Source organism: Lactuca sativa, chromosome 9 (genome assembly GCF_002870075.4).
Source record: "Lactuca sativa cultivar Salinas chromosome 9, Lsat_Salinas_v11, whole genome shotgun sequence".
Lineage (NCBI taxonomy): Eukaryota > Viridiplantae > Streptophyta > Magnoliopsida > Asterales > Asteraceae > Lactuca > Lactuca sativa.
Genome location: NC_056631.2, coordinates 62,043,970 through 62,062,534, shown reverse-complemented (window position 1 = coordinate 62,062,534; position 18,565 = coordinate 62,043,970). Strand labels below are relative to the sequence as shown.

Genomic DNA, 18,565 nt, shown 5'->3' with positions numbered 1-18,565 from the left:
CTTATACCCACCTTATAGACCGACTTCGTGAATGAGGCCTACTAACGGTAAGACTAGCATTTTAATTTTACTTATATATTTATTAAGCTTTTAATAATATAATAGTATAGGGTTGAATTTTAAACTTGTACAACTCTAGGGGTTGAAATTTAAATTCTTCTAAATTAAACTATTAATCACAAAATTCAAATTTCAAAACTTCAGGATAGAAATTGAACTTTTCAAACAATAGGGATCAAATAACAAATAATTCAAATTAAACAATTAATTTCATAATTATCTATATTTGACCTAATCCAATTTTAGTCATTAGATAATTACCAAATAATCTTAAATAGTCCAATATTTATCATATAAATAATCAATATTTAAAAGATTTGAAATTATCTATATTTATGTCAAGGATAATCATTAAATTAAGTTAAAATTCAGATTTTTACATAATAAAACGATTTAGGTATCAATCCAAGACAAAACAACAACAAAATCCTGAATTATCCTCTGTCTGACGCTCGGACTCGTCGAGTCAAGCTTTGGACTCGCCGAGTAGGGCCAAATCGCCGAGTCCAAACACTGACTCGCCGAGTTGGGTCGACAGAGGGCAAAAAAAAAAACGATTTTCAGCAAGCAAAACAGTTAAGCATCATATTCAATTGAAACCAATCATGGCTCTGATACCACTGATGGGTTTTGGACATAAGAACATTATCTATGTGCACATACAACCCTATAGCTTGGATCTAGGTTTCACTAATTGAACATGCAACATATCCAAGACTTTCATGGCTAGATCTACTGTAAACTAACAATTCAAACATATGAAAACAGATATAGAACAATACCTTGAGTTACTTGCTTGAAAACCTTCTTCTTCTTGGAGCTTAGAGTCACAAATGTCACTCCTCTAATGGCTTACAAACACCAACTAGCAAGAAGATGATTTGAGAGAGATGAGGAAGAGGGAAATCGGCTCTAGGGTTACTCCAATAGCAAGGTTGGCCGATTTCCTCAACCCTATAGGTCTATTTATACTGTCAGCTCCTAGGGTTTCACCTTAAAACCCTAATTGGATAACTTAGCCTCAAAGCAATCCAAATCCTCTTCTAAATAGGCCCTTGGACGATTTCTAGGTGATCCACATCCCTAAAATCGTCCAACCCATATCCATAAGGGTTCTTGGCTCAAAATACAACTTTCACACATTTGACAGTTTATACCCCTTTATTCAATTAATCTCTTTAAGTCACTAAATTAATTCCTAATTAATTTATGACTTATATTAATCAAATAATATTATTATTCTTTTAACATATTATTCTTATAATACATTAATAATAATATATCTTCTCTCTAAATCACCCTATCAAGTTGCTATGATGAAGACAACCCAAAAGGACCATGCACAACCGGGTCAAGTACTTACCAAATATAGTTACAACCTTAGACACTAATCCAACACATATGTCAAGGGCTGGTAAGGTTTTGTGCGTTGTATCAAATTAAACCACATGCTCTACCGCTTGTACATGCCCCCGTCAATTCCTTTGAGTTTCGGTCTTGCGACCATACTCCCCAAGCGGAGCGTTTCACACGTTAGTTGGGCCTCTAATCCGCGTAGACCAAGGGCGAACACCCATTGTTCACGACATGGACTACCAGGGTATCTAATCCTGTTCACTCCCCATGTTTTCGCACCCCATCGTCGGTAGGGACCCAGAGAGTTGCCTTCGCTTTTGGCGTTCCTTCGTATATTTACGGATTTCACCCCTACACACCAAATTCCACTCTCCTATGTCTCACTCAAGTGAATTGGTTTCGAGAGCATTCCGCCACTTTTTGGCGACTTTCACTTTCAACCTGATTCACCGCTTACGTGCCCTTTAAGCCCAGTCATTCCGAAGAACACTTCCCCCCCCCCCCCCCCCGTCTTACCGCGGTTGCTGGCACGGAGTTAGTCGAGGCTTCTTCCTCAAGTCTTGTCATGATACTCGATGAAAGAGCTTTACAAGCGGCATTACTCTTCTTCACTCACACGGTATTGCTGGATCAGGCTTTCGCCCATTATCCAAGATTCCCCACTGCTGCCCCCCACGGGAGTCCGGGCTGCGTCTCAGTCCCAGTGTGGTTGATCATCCGAAAAGACCAACTAAGCATCATTAGCTTGAGATCAACTCAAGTCTTTAGCCCGAACAGTTCGGCAGATCAACCAGGCTCATCAGGAATAGACAAACTATTTCAACAGATGAAGAACTTTGAGATCAACTCAAGTCTTATAACTCTCAAACTTAATTTGTTTTATTTCATATGGGCAAAGGCCCTATTTATAGGCTCAAGAGAGCCGATTACATAATTGAATTGCAATCGTATGATTGCAACACGACAAACATATTTACAATATAGCCCATTAGAGTATTGAGAGTTACACACTTTATCTCACATCTTACGAACTATACATCATATTCGATAGATGACATATAATCTATCGACACATGACACTTATGCTACCGATAACGACAAATACCAACTAATACAAATAAAATACAAAGTATAAAATACATCCGGGGGAGGGGGGATTAATTTTGACCCAAATCTGGGAAAAAAGCTTAATATTAGCTAGATTTATTTTATATTTTTGTTTCTTTTTATCTATAAATAATTGTAAACACGAACAATTTACTTACAACATGATGATTTTAATAATTTTTTAATATGTTTTTATATGTATATTTTTATTCAAACTACTATATGTGATTTTATATCATAACTTTTGTTACATATTACTCCGTATAATCATTGGAACATCTAATTTTTATCTATTTAATGATATAAATTTATAGTAATCGGACATATATGAAACATAATATATTTTTTGTCCCAAATCCGTTTTTTATATTTCGTTACATACTTATATTATAGCACTCAAATATTTCTTTACATACTTACAAAGTTCATATTTTTTGCACATCATACTGTTGAATTATAAAGTTTTACAGATGTTCAAATCCACAAGAATTTTATAAACTATACACTTGTAATCGTTCAAATCCACAAGAATTTAATAAACTACATATCAATTTTCATTGAACTTAATACCCTAGATATTGTTAGATTTCGAAACAAATTATACACCTGTAATCGATATTAGTCACTAAATTTATGCTGAATACGTGTTCTTGCACACACAATAGTACCCAAAGTCTCCATATATTTTAGCAGATTAAAATTGTTATCAAATCATCTTAAACATCACAATACAACCAGTACATTCAATAAAGCCAATAGCATTCTATATTTTTTCCATTCACTTACTAATATACTGTATTACATAACCCCAATCTTCAAACAAAACACATGACTACATGTACATGTATACCACCATACTAAGTCATTCAAGAACAAACACATCATACACAAATCATTTCTAATCTGTCAACTTTACACTCAGAAATAAAACCGAACAATACCCAACTCAAGTTAGAATTATCGATCCAGACACTCTTCAAATCTTTTGACTGTTTGTTCTAAAAGTTATGCAATGGCCCTCTGTTCATCCCCCTCACCATGCTGCTTAATAAGCTTTGCACTTTTGTCCTGCAATAAAGAAATGATATTTAACCCCATGTTTTTCTTTTTCCCCCAATATGTATAAAAAAAATTCCAAACTAAACTCAAAAAACTTTCAAATAAAACCTTCAAATAGGGTGCAAAACTTTTATCTTAATGTACCCTCGAACCAATAATATATATGTCCACTTTTGATTTTAAAGATTCCAACGAAGTTATTTTATTTTTTTCCATTTTAGTTCTTTATAGCCAGATATGGTTAACAAAATTCTTGAAAATAAATTGGTAATTCTTGTTGATTTGGGGGTTGAAAAAAAAACTGTTCAAGATTCAAAAATCGCATGTTGGCTCGATCATATGTCAATTTGGTTGCTAAACAAACAAGTTATTCCAATTAGGTGACCAAACAAATACTTTATCAACTAGGTGACAGGAAGATACTGAAAACACCTGATTACCAGATGACCCATATAACCAGTTTCCTAAGTTTAGTGACTAATTACAAAAATTGTTTGTACTTGGATTAGAAAAGGGAAGATAATATGGCAATCTTTTAACAAATTCCATGCATCTTGCGATGAAATCCAATAGAATTTTAAGATTTTGGAGAGTGATTTTCGTCAACAGAGAAAGTGTACAAATTTGAAGGATGTTGGGATGTATAGAAAGTAGCTAACCTGAAAGCCACGAGTATGGTCCTTAAGTACAGTTAGTTCAGTTCTGGAAGCATCAACGTCGTCAAATTCGGTACAATCTCTGGGGGTTTCAAACGAAGAGAGAGAAAATTGCTTAAACACAACACCGACATCAAAGTAAATGATACCAGACGTAGGAACGTCTACACGAATGCCTTGAACAGGAAACCAAAGGAAAAGATCCTGAGCCGCGATTCCGGAGAGATTAGAGATTTGGCCATAGCTTAGAGACCCGGAGAAGTTCCAATCGAATCGAACGCTGGTTTCGAATTTGGTATTGCATGATCTGTTTAAATGGACTTCGAATCGTTGAGTTGATGGGTCGATTGTAAAGTTTGTGATTCCTTTCGGGAGGAGGCCGATTGGGAGACCATTTGAACTAAGGGCGTCGTAAATCGATTGCTGTGATGATGCTGATGATGATGATTGCAGGGTGGTGAACAACAAGGATATGAATATGGGTAGAAGATGAATACCCATTTCTTTGATTTGAGTGATTCTTGAAGAATTTTGGTAGGTTGTGCTAGGTTAGGGTTTATGACGAGGAAAAGGGGGAAATGGGAAAGAGGTTTTTGAAATCGAGATGGGAAATTGAGAGCGAAAATACCTTTTTATAGTCCCCGCTTTTGGAGCCATACTTTCAATGTGTTTTGCACCAAAACTCCCCGGTCTTATTTTTTTAGAAGATACCACAAAAGTAGTCCCTATGGGTTGGTTTTCATTTTTCTTTTTTTATTAAAGCCCAAAAAAGTTCAGGTTTCATAAATTTTTATTGTGCATGGGCAATATGGTGTAAAATACAATCCCTGTAGTATTTTTCTGTTTGTTAGAGAGAAAAAGAAAATTATTGAAACAAAATGTGCATACTAAAGTAATTATATTTTACTCTTTTTCTAGATGTCTTTGGCATTTTACAAGGTTCTAAAAAGTCTGCCGTCACTCATCATGGCCATCATGATTCATGATATCACGCCTTAACAATATCTGGCCTTAAGTTATATATGTATATAAAAATAAATAATTATCTCAAATCACATCTTTTATATATATATATATATATATATATATATATATATATATATATATATATATATATATATATATATATATATATACACACACACACATACAAAATTATCATCTCAAATCACACCTTATAAATGAAATGGTTCGCCACAACTCGTAAAAATTTGAGATTTCACATTGCAGACAAGTCACACATAAGTTTAGCATTTGGCACACAAAAGAAAATTATTGGAGATGAATCAACAAAATTTTATCGAATGTGTGTGGCGTTTGATAAGACTGACAGCATCAAACTTACTAATCTGTCCTTTCAGCGTTATCAGATTTTAACAGGGGAAAGTGATGTTTCCATTTTGCAATTCTTGTATAAGTTGAAAGACCATTTTGTAATTGTCCTACACTCCTACTCCATCAAAGTGATGTTCAAAACAACAACCCATGAAAAGTAACTCTGGAGCATAAACTAAAGTTACAGGAATACAAAGGTTTAGGAATTTTGGGTTATGCCACAATCAATCCCCCGCTTATAACTCCAAATATGCAACACTAATATACATAGAGCTGCTGCGCTAGGAAACATAATAAGGAAATCCAAAAACAAAAACAAATACAAATTGAAGTCTCTTTTTTTAGTACCAAATTAGAAGCACTTGTAAATTTGATTTGAGGTTAAAACACCACCAACCAATATAAAGAAACCTTCTTTCTCATCTGCTTTACTTCATGGCTAGTGTCGATCATAACGCCTGCTCATAAAGTTTTCAAATTTAATCACAATGGGATCAGATGAATGGAGAAGTTATCACTATTTGATTAAAAGTTTGGTTACAAAAATAAATTTTTTTACGTTATCCATGGATTTAATTTTATTTAGTTTTCTAATTACCTTCCTCATTCCATTCCTTTGTGATTCCATTCCATCATATAATACCAAACACTAACCAACAAGTCCATTTTATAAATAAATAAAAAAATGGTACCTTTGACGATCATAATCCCGAGCGCGTTCCCTTGAGCGTGACCTGGATCTATGTCGACTCCTCGAGTCATAGCTACGGGACCGATCACGGTCATACCCACGATCACGTTCACGGTCACGGTCATTATTATGGCGGTCGCGGCTCCTTCGATCGTGGTCCCGTGCACGCTCTCTGCTACCTGCTCGGTCACGATCTCTATCTCTGCTTCCTTCCCGCTCCACTTCCCTGATTCGTTCTTTTGATCTGTAACACCACAAAATATATGTAATTCTCACACCATAAATAATCTCTCAAAATTTTCAAATAAAATAACAAGTATACCTTCTATCTTCTTCAGGCGCCTTCCTTTTATTGTTTCTCTCTTCCTGCCATTTTCAAAACAAAAAACAAGTGCTTAACAAGACGAAATCCCACCAACATAAAAGCAACTGGAACTTTGTGTTCACAAAATACCATTAATATTTTAATAGAATAATGATATTTTGTGAGCAAAAACATATACTTTGTTGTACTGATTACGCGATTATTGACCATCAAGGAAGAGTTTAGGGACCAAATGTGGACACATCAAATAGTTAGATGGCTAATTTCAACCTAAACCTTAAAGTAAAATAAATAAATAAATAAAAAATACCTGAAGATCAGCTAACTTTTCACGGATTTGCATGTAGCCAAGGTGGAGCTTTCCACCAAAATGATCTGCTAGGCGGCGATCACTGAGAGAGACGTGAAAAAAAAAATAACAAAAGTAATAATTCATTGATTGAAAAAAAAATGACGCATTTATAACAAATAAAAAATAATAATATTGTAAAAAATTGTCCAACAAGTGTTTATCTAATGATCAGAAATTAAAAACAACGCACATTCTTTAGCTGCAAAAGTATGAATGAATATCCTCGTAAAACTGGGCCCAAAAGCCTGCTGGTGACAAGGAGGTATAATTGCCAGGTCAAACACTGAAGTGTACTTTAAATTTAAACCCCAAATACTACTTCTTTTGTCTCATCTTTTTTTATATAATAAACTATTTTCAATAAAATATTCACCATGTAGAAAATAAAAATAAAAATAAAAATAAAACAATTTACCTGTCATAAACACTTAAAAACGCTCCACATATGTCACATACACGTAACTTCTGATCAGTCTGAAAAAAATATTAAAAATATGCTACTTAAACTTTATCTAACAATCTTTTAATCAGTTTTTTTTTTAAAAAAAAGGAAATTTATGATTAAAAAAAATGTATAGAAGACTTACAACTCGCACATCTGCAGCAGTATACTTAGAGGAGTCTGTAACAGGTTCTTGACGAGGAGGTAAATGCATTGAAAGCTACAAAAAAAAATATTGAAAATAAGAAAAGAAATTTAAAAAAAATAAAAAATAAATTTGGAAGATGTATATTTTAGGAAAGTGGTGAACCTTTTTGAGTGCTTCTGCTTCTTCCAGTGCTTTTTGTGCTTCATCAACCATTCCTTGCTCACCTAGAAAAATGATTACAAATTAATTTCATCAAACATATGAAAATAGAACTCAAAATTAAATTTAAAAATTTAACTTTATTACCAAGATCTTCTGCTTTTTTCAGCTTTTCATTGATTAATTCTTGGGTTCTGGCATCAGGAGTAGCAACAGGCAATGGTGCTAATGGTGGAGGATTTGGAAGAGGTTGAGGTAAAGAAGCTCGATCTTTGTTGAATGCATCTAATAATAGCATTGACTGATAATAGAAATAAAAATAAAATAAAAAACATTAGTTATCTTTTACTATGATTATTTTGAAAGATCTAGAAAAGCACTTGTACCTGTTTATCTGCTCTTTGAGTTCTAAGTTCTTCAACCATCTCAAGAGCTCGAATCTTCATATCTGCTTTTCCTTCCAGATCTGAAGAGTAAGTAAGAAAACAATCATAAATCATGAGTTAATGGGTGAATTAAAAAGATAAAATGGGAAATTGTTAATTGCTACTAAAAGGAATTACCATTTTGATCAGCTTCTTTTAGCTTCTCCTTTATTTGCTTTGACAACTCAAAAATCTCAGGTGTCTGCACATTTAGCAAATGGGGAAATTAGACAAAGAAGATGAAGTAAAAGAGACATGTATGAGGGTAAATTAGGTAAGTTCAATCCACCTGTGTAACCTCTGACACAGAAATAGCAATAGCTGCTTTAGCATCCTCTTCACTAAGACGTTTAAGAGCTCTGGCAATTTTTCTGTCACATTCAACAATGAGTCTGTCTATAACATCCTCCAATTCTCTATCATAATTATCTTGACCTTTTGCCTTAGCTTCTTGGTATCTGATTGCAGTTAAGTAACACTGATATTCAAAACCCTAATGTTCAAGCATAAAATGTCTACAAATCATAATGTTCTTAGACTTTTAGACCATAATCAACATAAAAGTCAGTAAAATATCATAAGGGTGGGAAAAAGGATACTCTTTCCTCAGCTGAAATGAGTGCACCTTCGGGCATGGTCCCATGTCCATTTTCTGGAGTTAACAAAAAAAAGAAATTTTTTTAGTAAGCTTAGCAAAGTTTGTCACCAAAACAATATAAAATAGCTCAAATATATGCACTAGATGCCTATAATAAACCAGAAAATGCAACTCAATTACAATATAGTTCATAAGTTCATTCCTTGTTAAACTGATGTCAGGAATGCCAATAGAGCTTCCATGAATTATCCAACAGCCTACTTTTCTTATAAAGTTCTTATGACAAACCAAGAAAGAGGTCAATGGCTCCTTATTGAACCAACAGATGAAATTCAGCCTAGGGAAGATTTTAAAACAAGCTTTCGTCATTTCCATTTTTAAGCTACATGTCTCAACTGTTGTAAACCTCCGATTCCTCTAAAGTACGAAATAAATTATGTAGAAGAGAGCTATTGTAATGAATTGATCTGTTTTGCTGCCTTTGCAGAATAGGGTTTTTCCCAATCCTCATAACCTACTTCGTGTAGCAACAATATAATTTAGAAACCCTAAGACGCAAATTCATGTCAGAACGCATAATTTACGAGTGCGTATGCGGTATGTGCAGATAAAAAGAAAAAGGTTTTGGTTTGCTTACAGTGAGTTGAAAGAGTTCATGAGGGCAAAGGCCGACCAAGAAAAGACGGCAGACATCACGATCGTAGTACTTCCGATTGACTTCTCTAACATCTCCATTCCGATTTGCCCCCATCAGCACATCTAGCTGCTTTCTTATTGCATCCATCTGAAGGAATTTCAAGCACGCAGTGCTTAGGGTTTTGGTGGTTTGGTTTTCAGGAGAAATCTGAACCAAGGCAGAGCCCCATCGACAATATAATACATTTAAGAGAAAACTGCAAATTTGGTGCCGGTGCTTTGCCTATTTCTTTGGTTTCAGTCCCTTGAGTTTTAAATTTTCAATTTCGTCCTTTTCGGTATGTTTTGTTGTGATTTTTGTTGTTTCCAAACTAAAATAACTAATTTGTCTTTTTTTTTTTTCTATCTATACAGGAGTATTATAATAGAAGCCAAAATTTTTGAATCATATATTTGAAACTTTGATGACCTTTCAAATGTTTTTCAACTTATTATACTTAATTACTTATTTAATTGTCATATTCATTTGAAACTTATAAAACTTTTCAATATATCTTATTTAATAATTGTTTGGTTAATAGAAATGTTTTGCCTGTTATCGTTATTTTCGTACTTGATTATGAAATATATTAAGAAGAATTAAAGGTTGGTATCAAAGTCTTTCAACTACTTCAAAAGGGATATCATTATGATTAGTCTTCAACCAAAAATCAAAGAAATGGGAAGGCCTTAATGGCTAATGCTACTTAAGTATGTAGTTAGGTTACATAACTTCGTTTCTTTGTAGCATTAACTAATAAGTATTAGGAAGGTAAGAACTTTATATATTGCATTGATGGATTTTCAAGTTTATATTTTGAATGTAATATTATTTATGTACAACATTTTTTAAAATCTAAGAAAAAGAATTTTACTCATTTTGTTATGGTTAATATTATGTTATCATCGTGTTTGGTCGTTCGGGTTTCTGTTTTTACTTTTCACATCGATGTAATATTTGTGTAACATCCTGAAGTTTAGGTATTTCTAAATTTATCCATATAATTCTATTTCATGTCAAAGTGGTCCATGAGTCCAAGAAATATGCTTTAAAGCCCTAGTGGCAATTTCGTAATTTGGACAGGAGTAGTACACCAAGCGTACATGTTAGGGGTGTCAAACCCAACAAATAAAGGGTTACAAAATGACTCCAAAAACACTGCTCCTTTGCACTAAAATATAATACAAGGTAAGCATGGCCGATCCACAGAGACACGGGACAAATGCTTATACCTTTTTGCGCAAGGTACAATAATGGTCACATAAATAGGGGTTGGTATGCAATGATTTAAACACGAGGATAAGGCAATAAGTAAATGATCGATTAAATTAAATAAAATTCAGGATTTGTGATAACTCCAACTCTATCTAAGACAATTTAGCAATGTGATTCCAAATATGAAATGATATCTACTCAATTCCACCTAAGTTGGTACTTGAAAGTGTTAACAAGCTCTAACACTTCTCATTCACCAAGTTGTCAAATTCAAAACAAGCTCTATGAAAATAACCTAACCTTCTAATTTAATTCTAAACAAGCTCTTAGATATAAATCAAAAGGTTGCAATAAGATTTATGTGAATGCTCCCAACAACACCTAATACTCCTCATAAGCTCGGGAGCGTAATAATGTGTGGATAAGATTTACACTAAATTCATTCAATAGAAATCAGTTTAGTGCTTGTTACCTAGTCCAATTTACAAAACAACTACGGATTTTTCAATTAAATAACTTGAATGACCTAACCCTAATTCAAATGGCCAATAAGAATCACAATTAGAATCAAACATTTTATTGAAACAAAATCAAATTCACTAGATAGAAATTTAAAGCAATCATCAAGTCACATGATTGAAATCAACTAAGAAGTCAAGACATAAAGTTAGAGAAACTAGGGTTCTAGCCACTCATGGCTAAAACAAGATCACAAATCTAGAAAATGAAATCAAAGTTCTTACAAAATGAAATCAAATGTTCCCAAGTGTTAATCAACTTCAAAATCCTCAAGAAAATAGTCTTCCCTGCTCCAAAAGTCGACCCCCAAAGTAAAAAATGGGTTCCCCCTTTTAAGAAATGTGAAAAACTGCTTTAAAACCCACATTTACGTTTACATGGCCCGTGTAAATTAACATTGTCGTTTACGTGGCTCGCGTAAACGCAAAAAGTAGAACACTCAAGAGTCTTCGTTTACACGGCCCGTGTAAACACAAGGCTTCCATTTACACGGCCGTGTAAATCTCTGAAAAGCCAAAATCTTCATTTCTTTGATATCTTCATCCCCGGTGCTCCGCAAGTCCCGGAATTTTGTCCGCAACTCTTATTTACCTCCTCAGACAAGATCCTACCTCCAAAAGTCTCTGAAATATCCCAAAAATGCGTTAATGAAATTGCCTCATGAAAAATCCCGAAAAACGTGCAAAATGCATGAGTTTAAGCTTATATGCAATGTACTTTTATGAAATAAAGCTACAAAATTGGTGCATAAAATGCACCTAACAGTACATGTGTGTATGCTGAGCGTACTAGGGCACGCCCTAGTACATTGGGCGTAAACTTATGTACGCGGGGCGTACTAATGTCAGGAGGAAACCCTAATTTTTAGGGTTTTGGTGGTATTTAAGCATTAGAAGGACAAATTCCAAATTTTCATTTATTATCAATAAAAGTGAAATTTTGGTTTATCAGGTTGGTTTACTTTATATTTCTCTGCAATGACATTTATGAAATTTGGTGGCTACATTTCTATCATTAATAATATTAATTGTGGATTTGATTCTTGTTATTTCATTTGTGGAAATGTCATAATTAACTAAGTGATAAATAATTCTTATCACTCAAGTTTCAATTGGATAGAAACTTGGAGTCATGCAATTCGAATTGTGTGATGTATGAGAAACTTGGTCTTTGGAAGACTATGAATAATTCATTGATCACATGTTCATATGAAAGGTTAATTGATATAGTACATATTGATGTGGACTATTTAGAGCCACCACAAGGGTCAATAGTTATATTTGTCATGATTTGTTGATGTTTCAGTAAATATGGTTGTGTTTATAAGACTAAGCATAATTCTGACACTTTGAAAAGGTTCAAAGAGTAGCAGAACAAATAAAAAGAATCAATTAGGCGGAAAGATAAAAGTTTTTCCAATCTAAAAGAAGATGAGATTACTTTAGTATCATGTTTTATGATCATCTTAATGGTTGTGCAACTATATCACAAATGTTTAACTAAGAATAGGAATTAGATATTGTTGAAATGGTTCAATAAAGAGATGAGTCATACTTCGTATCCAATCAGGTTTTAGAGTCATGCTTTAGTAACTACAAACCGTATCTTGAAGCTAATTTCGTACTAAGTGGGTTTATAACACCTCATGAAGTGTGGAGTAATAATGTTTTCTTACTCTAACACATTTGGAATTGGAATTTATGATGTTTTGGTTAAAACAAAGGATAAACTGAGACAAATTCCATGAAGTGTTTCTTGTCGAGAATCCACACCAACTTTTGAATATTTGTTTTTGCTCGTTAAGGAATGTTCCTTAAGAGAGAAACTTATATGTCAAGAAGTTAGTGGGAGTCTTATTGATTTTGAAAAGTTTCAGAGTCAATCAAGAATAAACCTTTTAGTAATCACTAGGACATGACCTGAGGTTGATAACCTATCGTGTTAAGTTGACACATTATTGTTTTTGTGCACCTTTCAATTGATTTGGCAATGGTTATGAGTTTTATGGTTCTCATTTGACTGCAAAAGGCAGAGCACGCTGGTCAATGATAGTACATTGGTCAATGGGGGTGAGTTGCTTAAACAACATGGAAGCGTTGGTAGGCCCTTGTGTTACCAGAGGGAAATAAATTAAGAACAAGTAAAGTTCATTCCATGAAAGCTAAATTGGAATTTGAGTTTTTCATAAACCTTGCCTTGTGATTGTAGGTTTGAAAATGATAGATTCACATGGATGGTGACACATACACCATAAAATCTAGGTGGAAAAAAGTTTCGCTCTAATTCATAAAAATGATTATGAGGAAACACTTTCACTAGTAGATTTTAAAGATCTGATAAATATCATTATGATTAGTGGTTGTGATAATTGCATTTTCAAATTCGCAATATGATTACGACATCCCTTTTCACAGTTCGAATTGTGAGAAATGGCAAGGAAATTTTTGAACGTTCAGGATTTATAGCTATAAGTGTTGGGTTTTGAGCACTATAACATCCATATGGTGCACATACAACCCTAATGCTTTAGATCTAAGTTTTCTCCAATTATACATGCAATATTATTTTCCTAAAGCGTGAAGCATAACTAGCATACAAAATTGATATTTGAATCATAAAAACAAGTTAGATGATTACCTCTTGTTGTAGCCTGTAGAATTTGGTCTTTCAAGAGCTTAGCACCTCAAGTGTGATGCCTCAAATGTTTCACAAAACACCACCAACAATTGGATGATAATGAGAGAGAGCTTGGAGCTCCAAAAATCAGCTATATCATATTAGAATACTCTGGGTGCCGATTTTATGTAACATCCCGAAATATCAAGAGTAGAGTTGAAGGGCTAAAAGTGTAAATGGGAAAGGGCAACTTGGCGAGTCCACAAGTGGACTCAGCGAGTAGGGTCGCGACTCTAGTCGCGTGTTAAGTGACCAACTCGGCGAGTAGCATGGATGGACTCGACGAGTTGATGCTGAGTGGAGAAAACCCTAATTTCGAGGGTTGAGCCCTGTATAAAGAACATCATATCTTCTCCCCAGCCTCTTTACCATTCCTTGAGTTCCAGAAGCCCTAAATTCGTGAGGAGACCCCATTGTTGAGTGAATTAGAGCTTGGAGAAGGATCTTTGGTGCTTTAAGCTTGAAGATTGGAGGCTTGTATCAGGAAGCTTGGGGAGATCAGGAATCTACAGTTGGTTGGGCTCATTCCAGGGGTAAGGAACCATTTCCTTAAGCTATTTTCTTCATGGGTTCATGTGTGGTGGTTGATATGACATCTAAATTGAGATAGAAGCTTGGATCTGAGGATGCTACTTCAGATCTAAGCTTGTGATGGTCATATATGTCATAAAGTCCCGATTCTTGAGTGTTTGGTGAAGTTCTTTTGTCCCAAACCCTAGCCCTAGAGTGTAATATGCCTAGATCTCTTTGGATCCACATAAAGTTTGCCACTTTATGCGATGGATGGCTTGTAAAAGAGTAGATCTATGGTTTAGAGCTTCTGCATGGCTTGGAAAGCCTCTGTATGGTTTCAGATCTAGGGGTACTCGGCGAGTCACAAAGGTGTACTCGACGAGTTGCTTGAAGATAGACTGGAACTCGACGAGTTGGAAGAACAACTCGACGAGTTGGTTGAATATGGGCAGGAACTCGGCGAGTTGGAAGAACAACTCGGCGAGTTGGTTGTAGATAGCCTTGGACTCGGCGAGTCTGGTCGTGAGGTCCTAACTTTTCTTCTGGTTGAGCTGTGAATCGGTGAGTCAAGGGATGACTCGGTGAGTCGAGTGTGAAAGGACTCAGAGTTGTTGGACTCGGCGAGTCTCGGGGTGACTCGGCGAGTTGAGTCGCGGATTGGGGAAGTTTTGTGCATGGGGACTCGGTGAGTCATCGGGTTGACTCGGCGAGTAGAGTCAGTCAGGGGTTGACTTTGACTTTGACTTTGACCAAGGGTTGACCAGTTGATTTCCAAGGGCATTTTGGTAATTGTTGGCTTTTGTTTTTGAGTTCAGAGTTTTGGTGTTGGCCAGTGTTGGAGATCATATCAGTGGTCGGAGCAGCTTGGGTTTATCTGTTCAGTCGGCAGTTGCGAGGTGAGTTATCCTCACTATATCAACAGGGTCTACGGCACCAAGGCCGACCCTTTATCAGATTGTGATCCGGGTATCGTTGTTATGTTATTGCTTTGCTATGTTGCATCCTAGTAGTTAGGATGGTACATGTTAGAGACCTGGTTAAGGTCGGAATCCTGGTACATAGGATGATGCTATGCTAGTGACCGGTTAGGTCGGTATCCTGGTTAGGATGATGTTATGCTATGTGATATGTTAGATCGGCTTGATTGGATGCGATATGTTATATGATTGAATGTTTATGTGCACATGGTTGTTGGACTGGGGTTGGGTTGAGGCGGGACCTGCTTTGTGCTGTAGGCCAACATACCCAGGGCGGACCGGTTATCCCGAAGGCCCAGCGAGCGGTCCGGATAGGCTGCAGGCCCCAAGAGGGCGGACCAGACGTGCCGAGGCTCGGAGAGTGGACCAGACCGACTGAAGGCCCGGTGCGGGCGGACCAGTCATACTGTAGACTCAGAGAGTGGACCAGGTGGATTGAAGGCTCGGTGCGGGCGGACCAGTCACACTATAGACTCGACGTATATGGCTAGACTCGGAGGGTGGACCAGGTGGACTGTTGGCCGGTGCGGCGGACCAGTCACACAGTAGACCCGAAGTGCATGGCTGTTCTGTGTTCTGTTATGTTATGGCATGTTATGTGTGTATGGTATATATGGTTGGTATTTTGGGGATATCTCACTAAGCTTTCGGGCTTACAGTTGTGGTTTAATGTTTTTCAGGTTCTTCAGGAGACCGTGGCAAGGCAAAGGCATGATCATACCGCTCCTCATGATTATGTTTTGTGAAGTGATTCTGGGAATACTCTGAAATAATTGTATTGAAAACCTTTTTGTAATAATTTTATGAAATCGGGTTGTTTTTGAAAAGTTTAAATTGGTTGGAATTTTATGGTCGTTACATTTTAGGGGCTTAGAGGTTACATATATAGTGTAGAATTCCAAGAGTCACCTGTAAACTCTAATTCTTACACTTAGGCTTATGATCCAACAATTGATTTGGACTAAGACTTCATGGACTGTCTCATAAGCTTAGTCCATCACAAATCAATCATGCATCATTAGCCCAAACCATATGTATCACTGATTTACATAATCAGTCCTCGTTAATTTAGTCAGTCTCTTTTGATCACTAAATTAATTCCAAATTAATTCTTAATCAATAATAAATAAATAATATGATTTCTCAATTAATATATTATACTTATAATATATTAATAAATCACAAATAACCTCTTTCTCAAATATCCATCCTATCAAATTGTTCTGGTGAATGCAACTCAAAATGGACCATGCTACTATCAGGTCAAGTACATACCAATTATAGTTATGGGCTTAGAAACCTACTCAAATAGTCTCCAACTTGGACAAGTCTAATAACTATTATTGCAAGTACGACTTCAAAATCCGATTAGCAATCGTAGCTCTCAAAAGTCACTGTTGAACTCTGATAAATAACACTTCCTTTAGATAAGGGGTCAAATATTCCTCCATTCTACAAGATATTATATGGACTGAGACATGGATTATAATCATTCTCTATGTCCATGTGTTGTTTCCCAACTTCCGATTTATGACGATTGACAACATACTACATTGAACACATCAACTTAGGTGCTGTTTGATTTTCTGAAGCAAAAATTCAAGAAGTCTGCGGACCACCTCTGCAACCCTTTGTGGTAGAAGAGGTAGACCAAACGGCTGCATATATATTGTAATAAGAAGCGTGTTAGTTTTTTTAACATCTGCATACTGCTGCAGATATTAAAAAATTAAAATAAACTAACTTTATAAACCGGAAATAGCTTTTTAATACATAAAATTTAATAATGTATAACATTTCGGTAAAAATTAATGATATTTCAGTAAAAAATAATGATATTTCAACAAAAATAAAGATATATTAGTAAAAAATAATGATATTTTATCAAAAAATTATCATTATTGAATATAAAAAAACGAAAAATAAATTCAACAAGAATAAACGAAAAAAAATGTGAAATAAAATTTTAACAACATATAATCAAAATTCCAACAATAAAAAAAAAAGAAGAAGAGGTTGGAAGAGGCAGTACAAGTGATGCGCTAAACAGAGCACGCGCAGATGTTTTTGACTCAGAAGACTTCTAAAAAATAAACATGTGCTGCGCCGTGCAACAATAAGAGGTTTGAATAGGTTTTTTTCTAAAAAACAAACAACACCTTAGTCCAGGCTTGGCCAAGGGCTTAGGGTGTCATCAATAAATCATCAAGGGGCCCACTGATATCACTTTTATCCCTATTAGGGTAAAAGGAATGGATAAACTTCGACTCATATGCTTTCTCAATTTACTCATCAAATCACACACAACAATACGTTTTATAACACCAAGTTACTGGTGCGTTTACGTATAATCAATGTGCAACCGACTTGTAAACTACAATTCATATGTTTCTGTTTCAAAAATATAAGATATTATCGTCTCATAATCACTCGTGATAAAATCCATGAAGTGATTCAGATGAGTGTGGGTTTAATCCAATACTCAAATCTTATTACAAGAGTACTCATGAACACTGCAACAAACTTGTGCTATGTCTAAACACTTAGAAAATCTGCAGTCGGATTCATGATAGTCTTACCTTATTACTTACTTCCAAAGTATGATTGACTATGGATGTTTGAATAATCTTATTATTCGGGAAGTAAAACATGCAAAGAGAAACACAAGAATAATCCAATCTAATATAGTCTCACCCATATTGATTACACATTATTCATTGTATAATGTTTCGACTAATCAACTCAATACTTGAATTAAAACACTAGTTTTGCCATGCTCCAAGCATGCACACTATGTTTGCCTATGGTTATTACCTTGTGAAATAGATCAGTCGAACACATTTCCAATGATGCTCATTTCACAATCCCCTAATCCTTGTTATAAGTGTAATAAAACAAAATTCTTACCACTATTAGAATACCGTCAGATCTAAACTTACATGCAATTATCCTTTTGTAATGTCAAGGCACCAAAGTCGCAAAGGCTTTGTCACTGATATTACAGAGCGTTCCATTTGGAGATTGTTACAAGACAACTCCATAGATATGAAGTCTCACATTAAAGTACATTCAATTGAACATCCTTCTTGCATAAAAGTTTCTAACCTACACATAGATTCTTAATATCCAACTCCCATTATGGAAACATTTCCATATTTACCATACGATAACTCATTCTTAATAGAATCCTATCTATTCATTATAAGGTCAATATGATCCATTCATTTACTATACTTCCAACTGCCCCACAAGTGACCAATCCTTAACGAACCTTAG

The 18,565-nt window shown here is 35.2% G+C and overlaps 2 protein-coding genes across 2 annotated transcripts; both read right to left on the bottom strand.

The window, feature by feature from the left end:
* Positions 1 to 3,265: 3,265 nt before the first annotated feature.
* LOC111903001 (uncharacterized) lies at positions 3,266 to 4,865 on the bottom strand. Its single transcript, XM_023898794.3, has 2 exons — positions 4,242 to 4,865; positions 3,266 to 3,591 (listed from the first exon to the last, which is right to left on the bottom strand). Exons 1-2 carry the CDS (start codon positions 4,737 to 4,739, stop codon positions 3,529 to 3,531), a joined length of 561 nt encoding a protein of 186 aa, XP_023754562.1. The 5' UTR covers positions 4,740 to 4,865; the 3' UTR covers positions 3,266 to 3,528.
* Positions 4,866 to 5,724: 859 nt separating this feature from the next.
* On the bottom strand, positions 5,725 to 9,582 carry LOC111903000 (uncharacterized). Its single transcript, XM_023898793.2, has 13 exons — positions 9,351 to 9,582; positions 8,715 to 8,767; positions 8,405 to 8,573; positions 8,254 to 8,317; positions 8,077 to 8,156; positions 7,838 to 7,991; positions 7,694 to 7,755; positions 7,529 to 7,603; positions 7,357 to 7,415; positions 6,900 to 6,981; positions 6,587 to 6,630; positions 6,266 to 6,508; positions 5,725 to 6,031 (listed from the first exon to the last, which is right to left on the bottom strand). Exons 1-13 carry the CDS (start codon positions 9,495 to 9,497, stop codon positions 6,013 to 6,015), a joined length of 1,251 nt encoding a protein of 416 aa, XP_023754561.1. The 5' UTR covers positions 9,498 to 9,582; the 3' UTR covers positions 5,725 to 6,012.
* Positions 9,583 to 18,565: the final 8,983 nt, after the last annotated feature.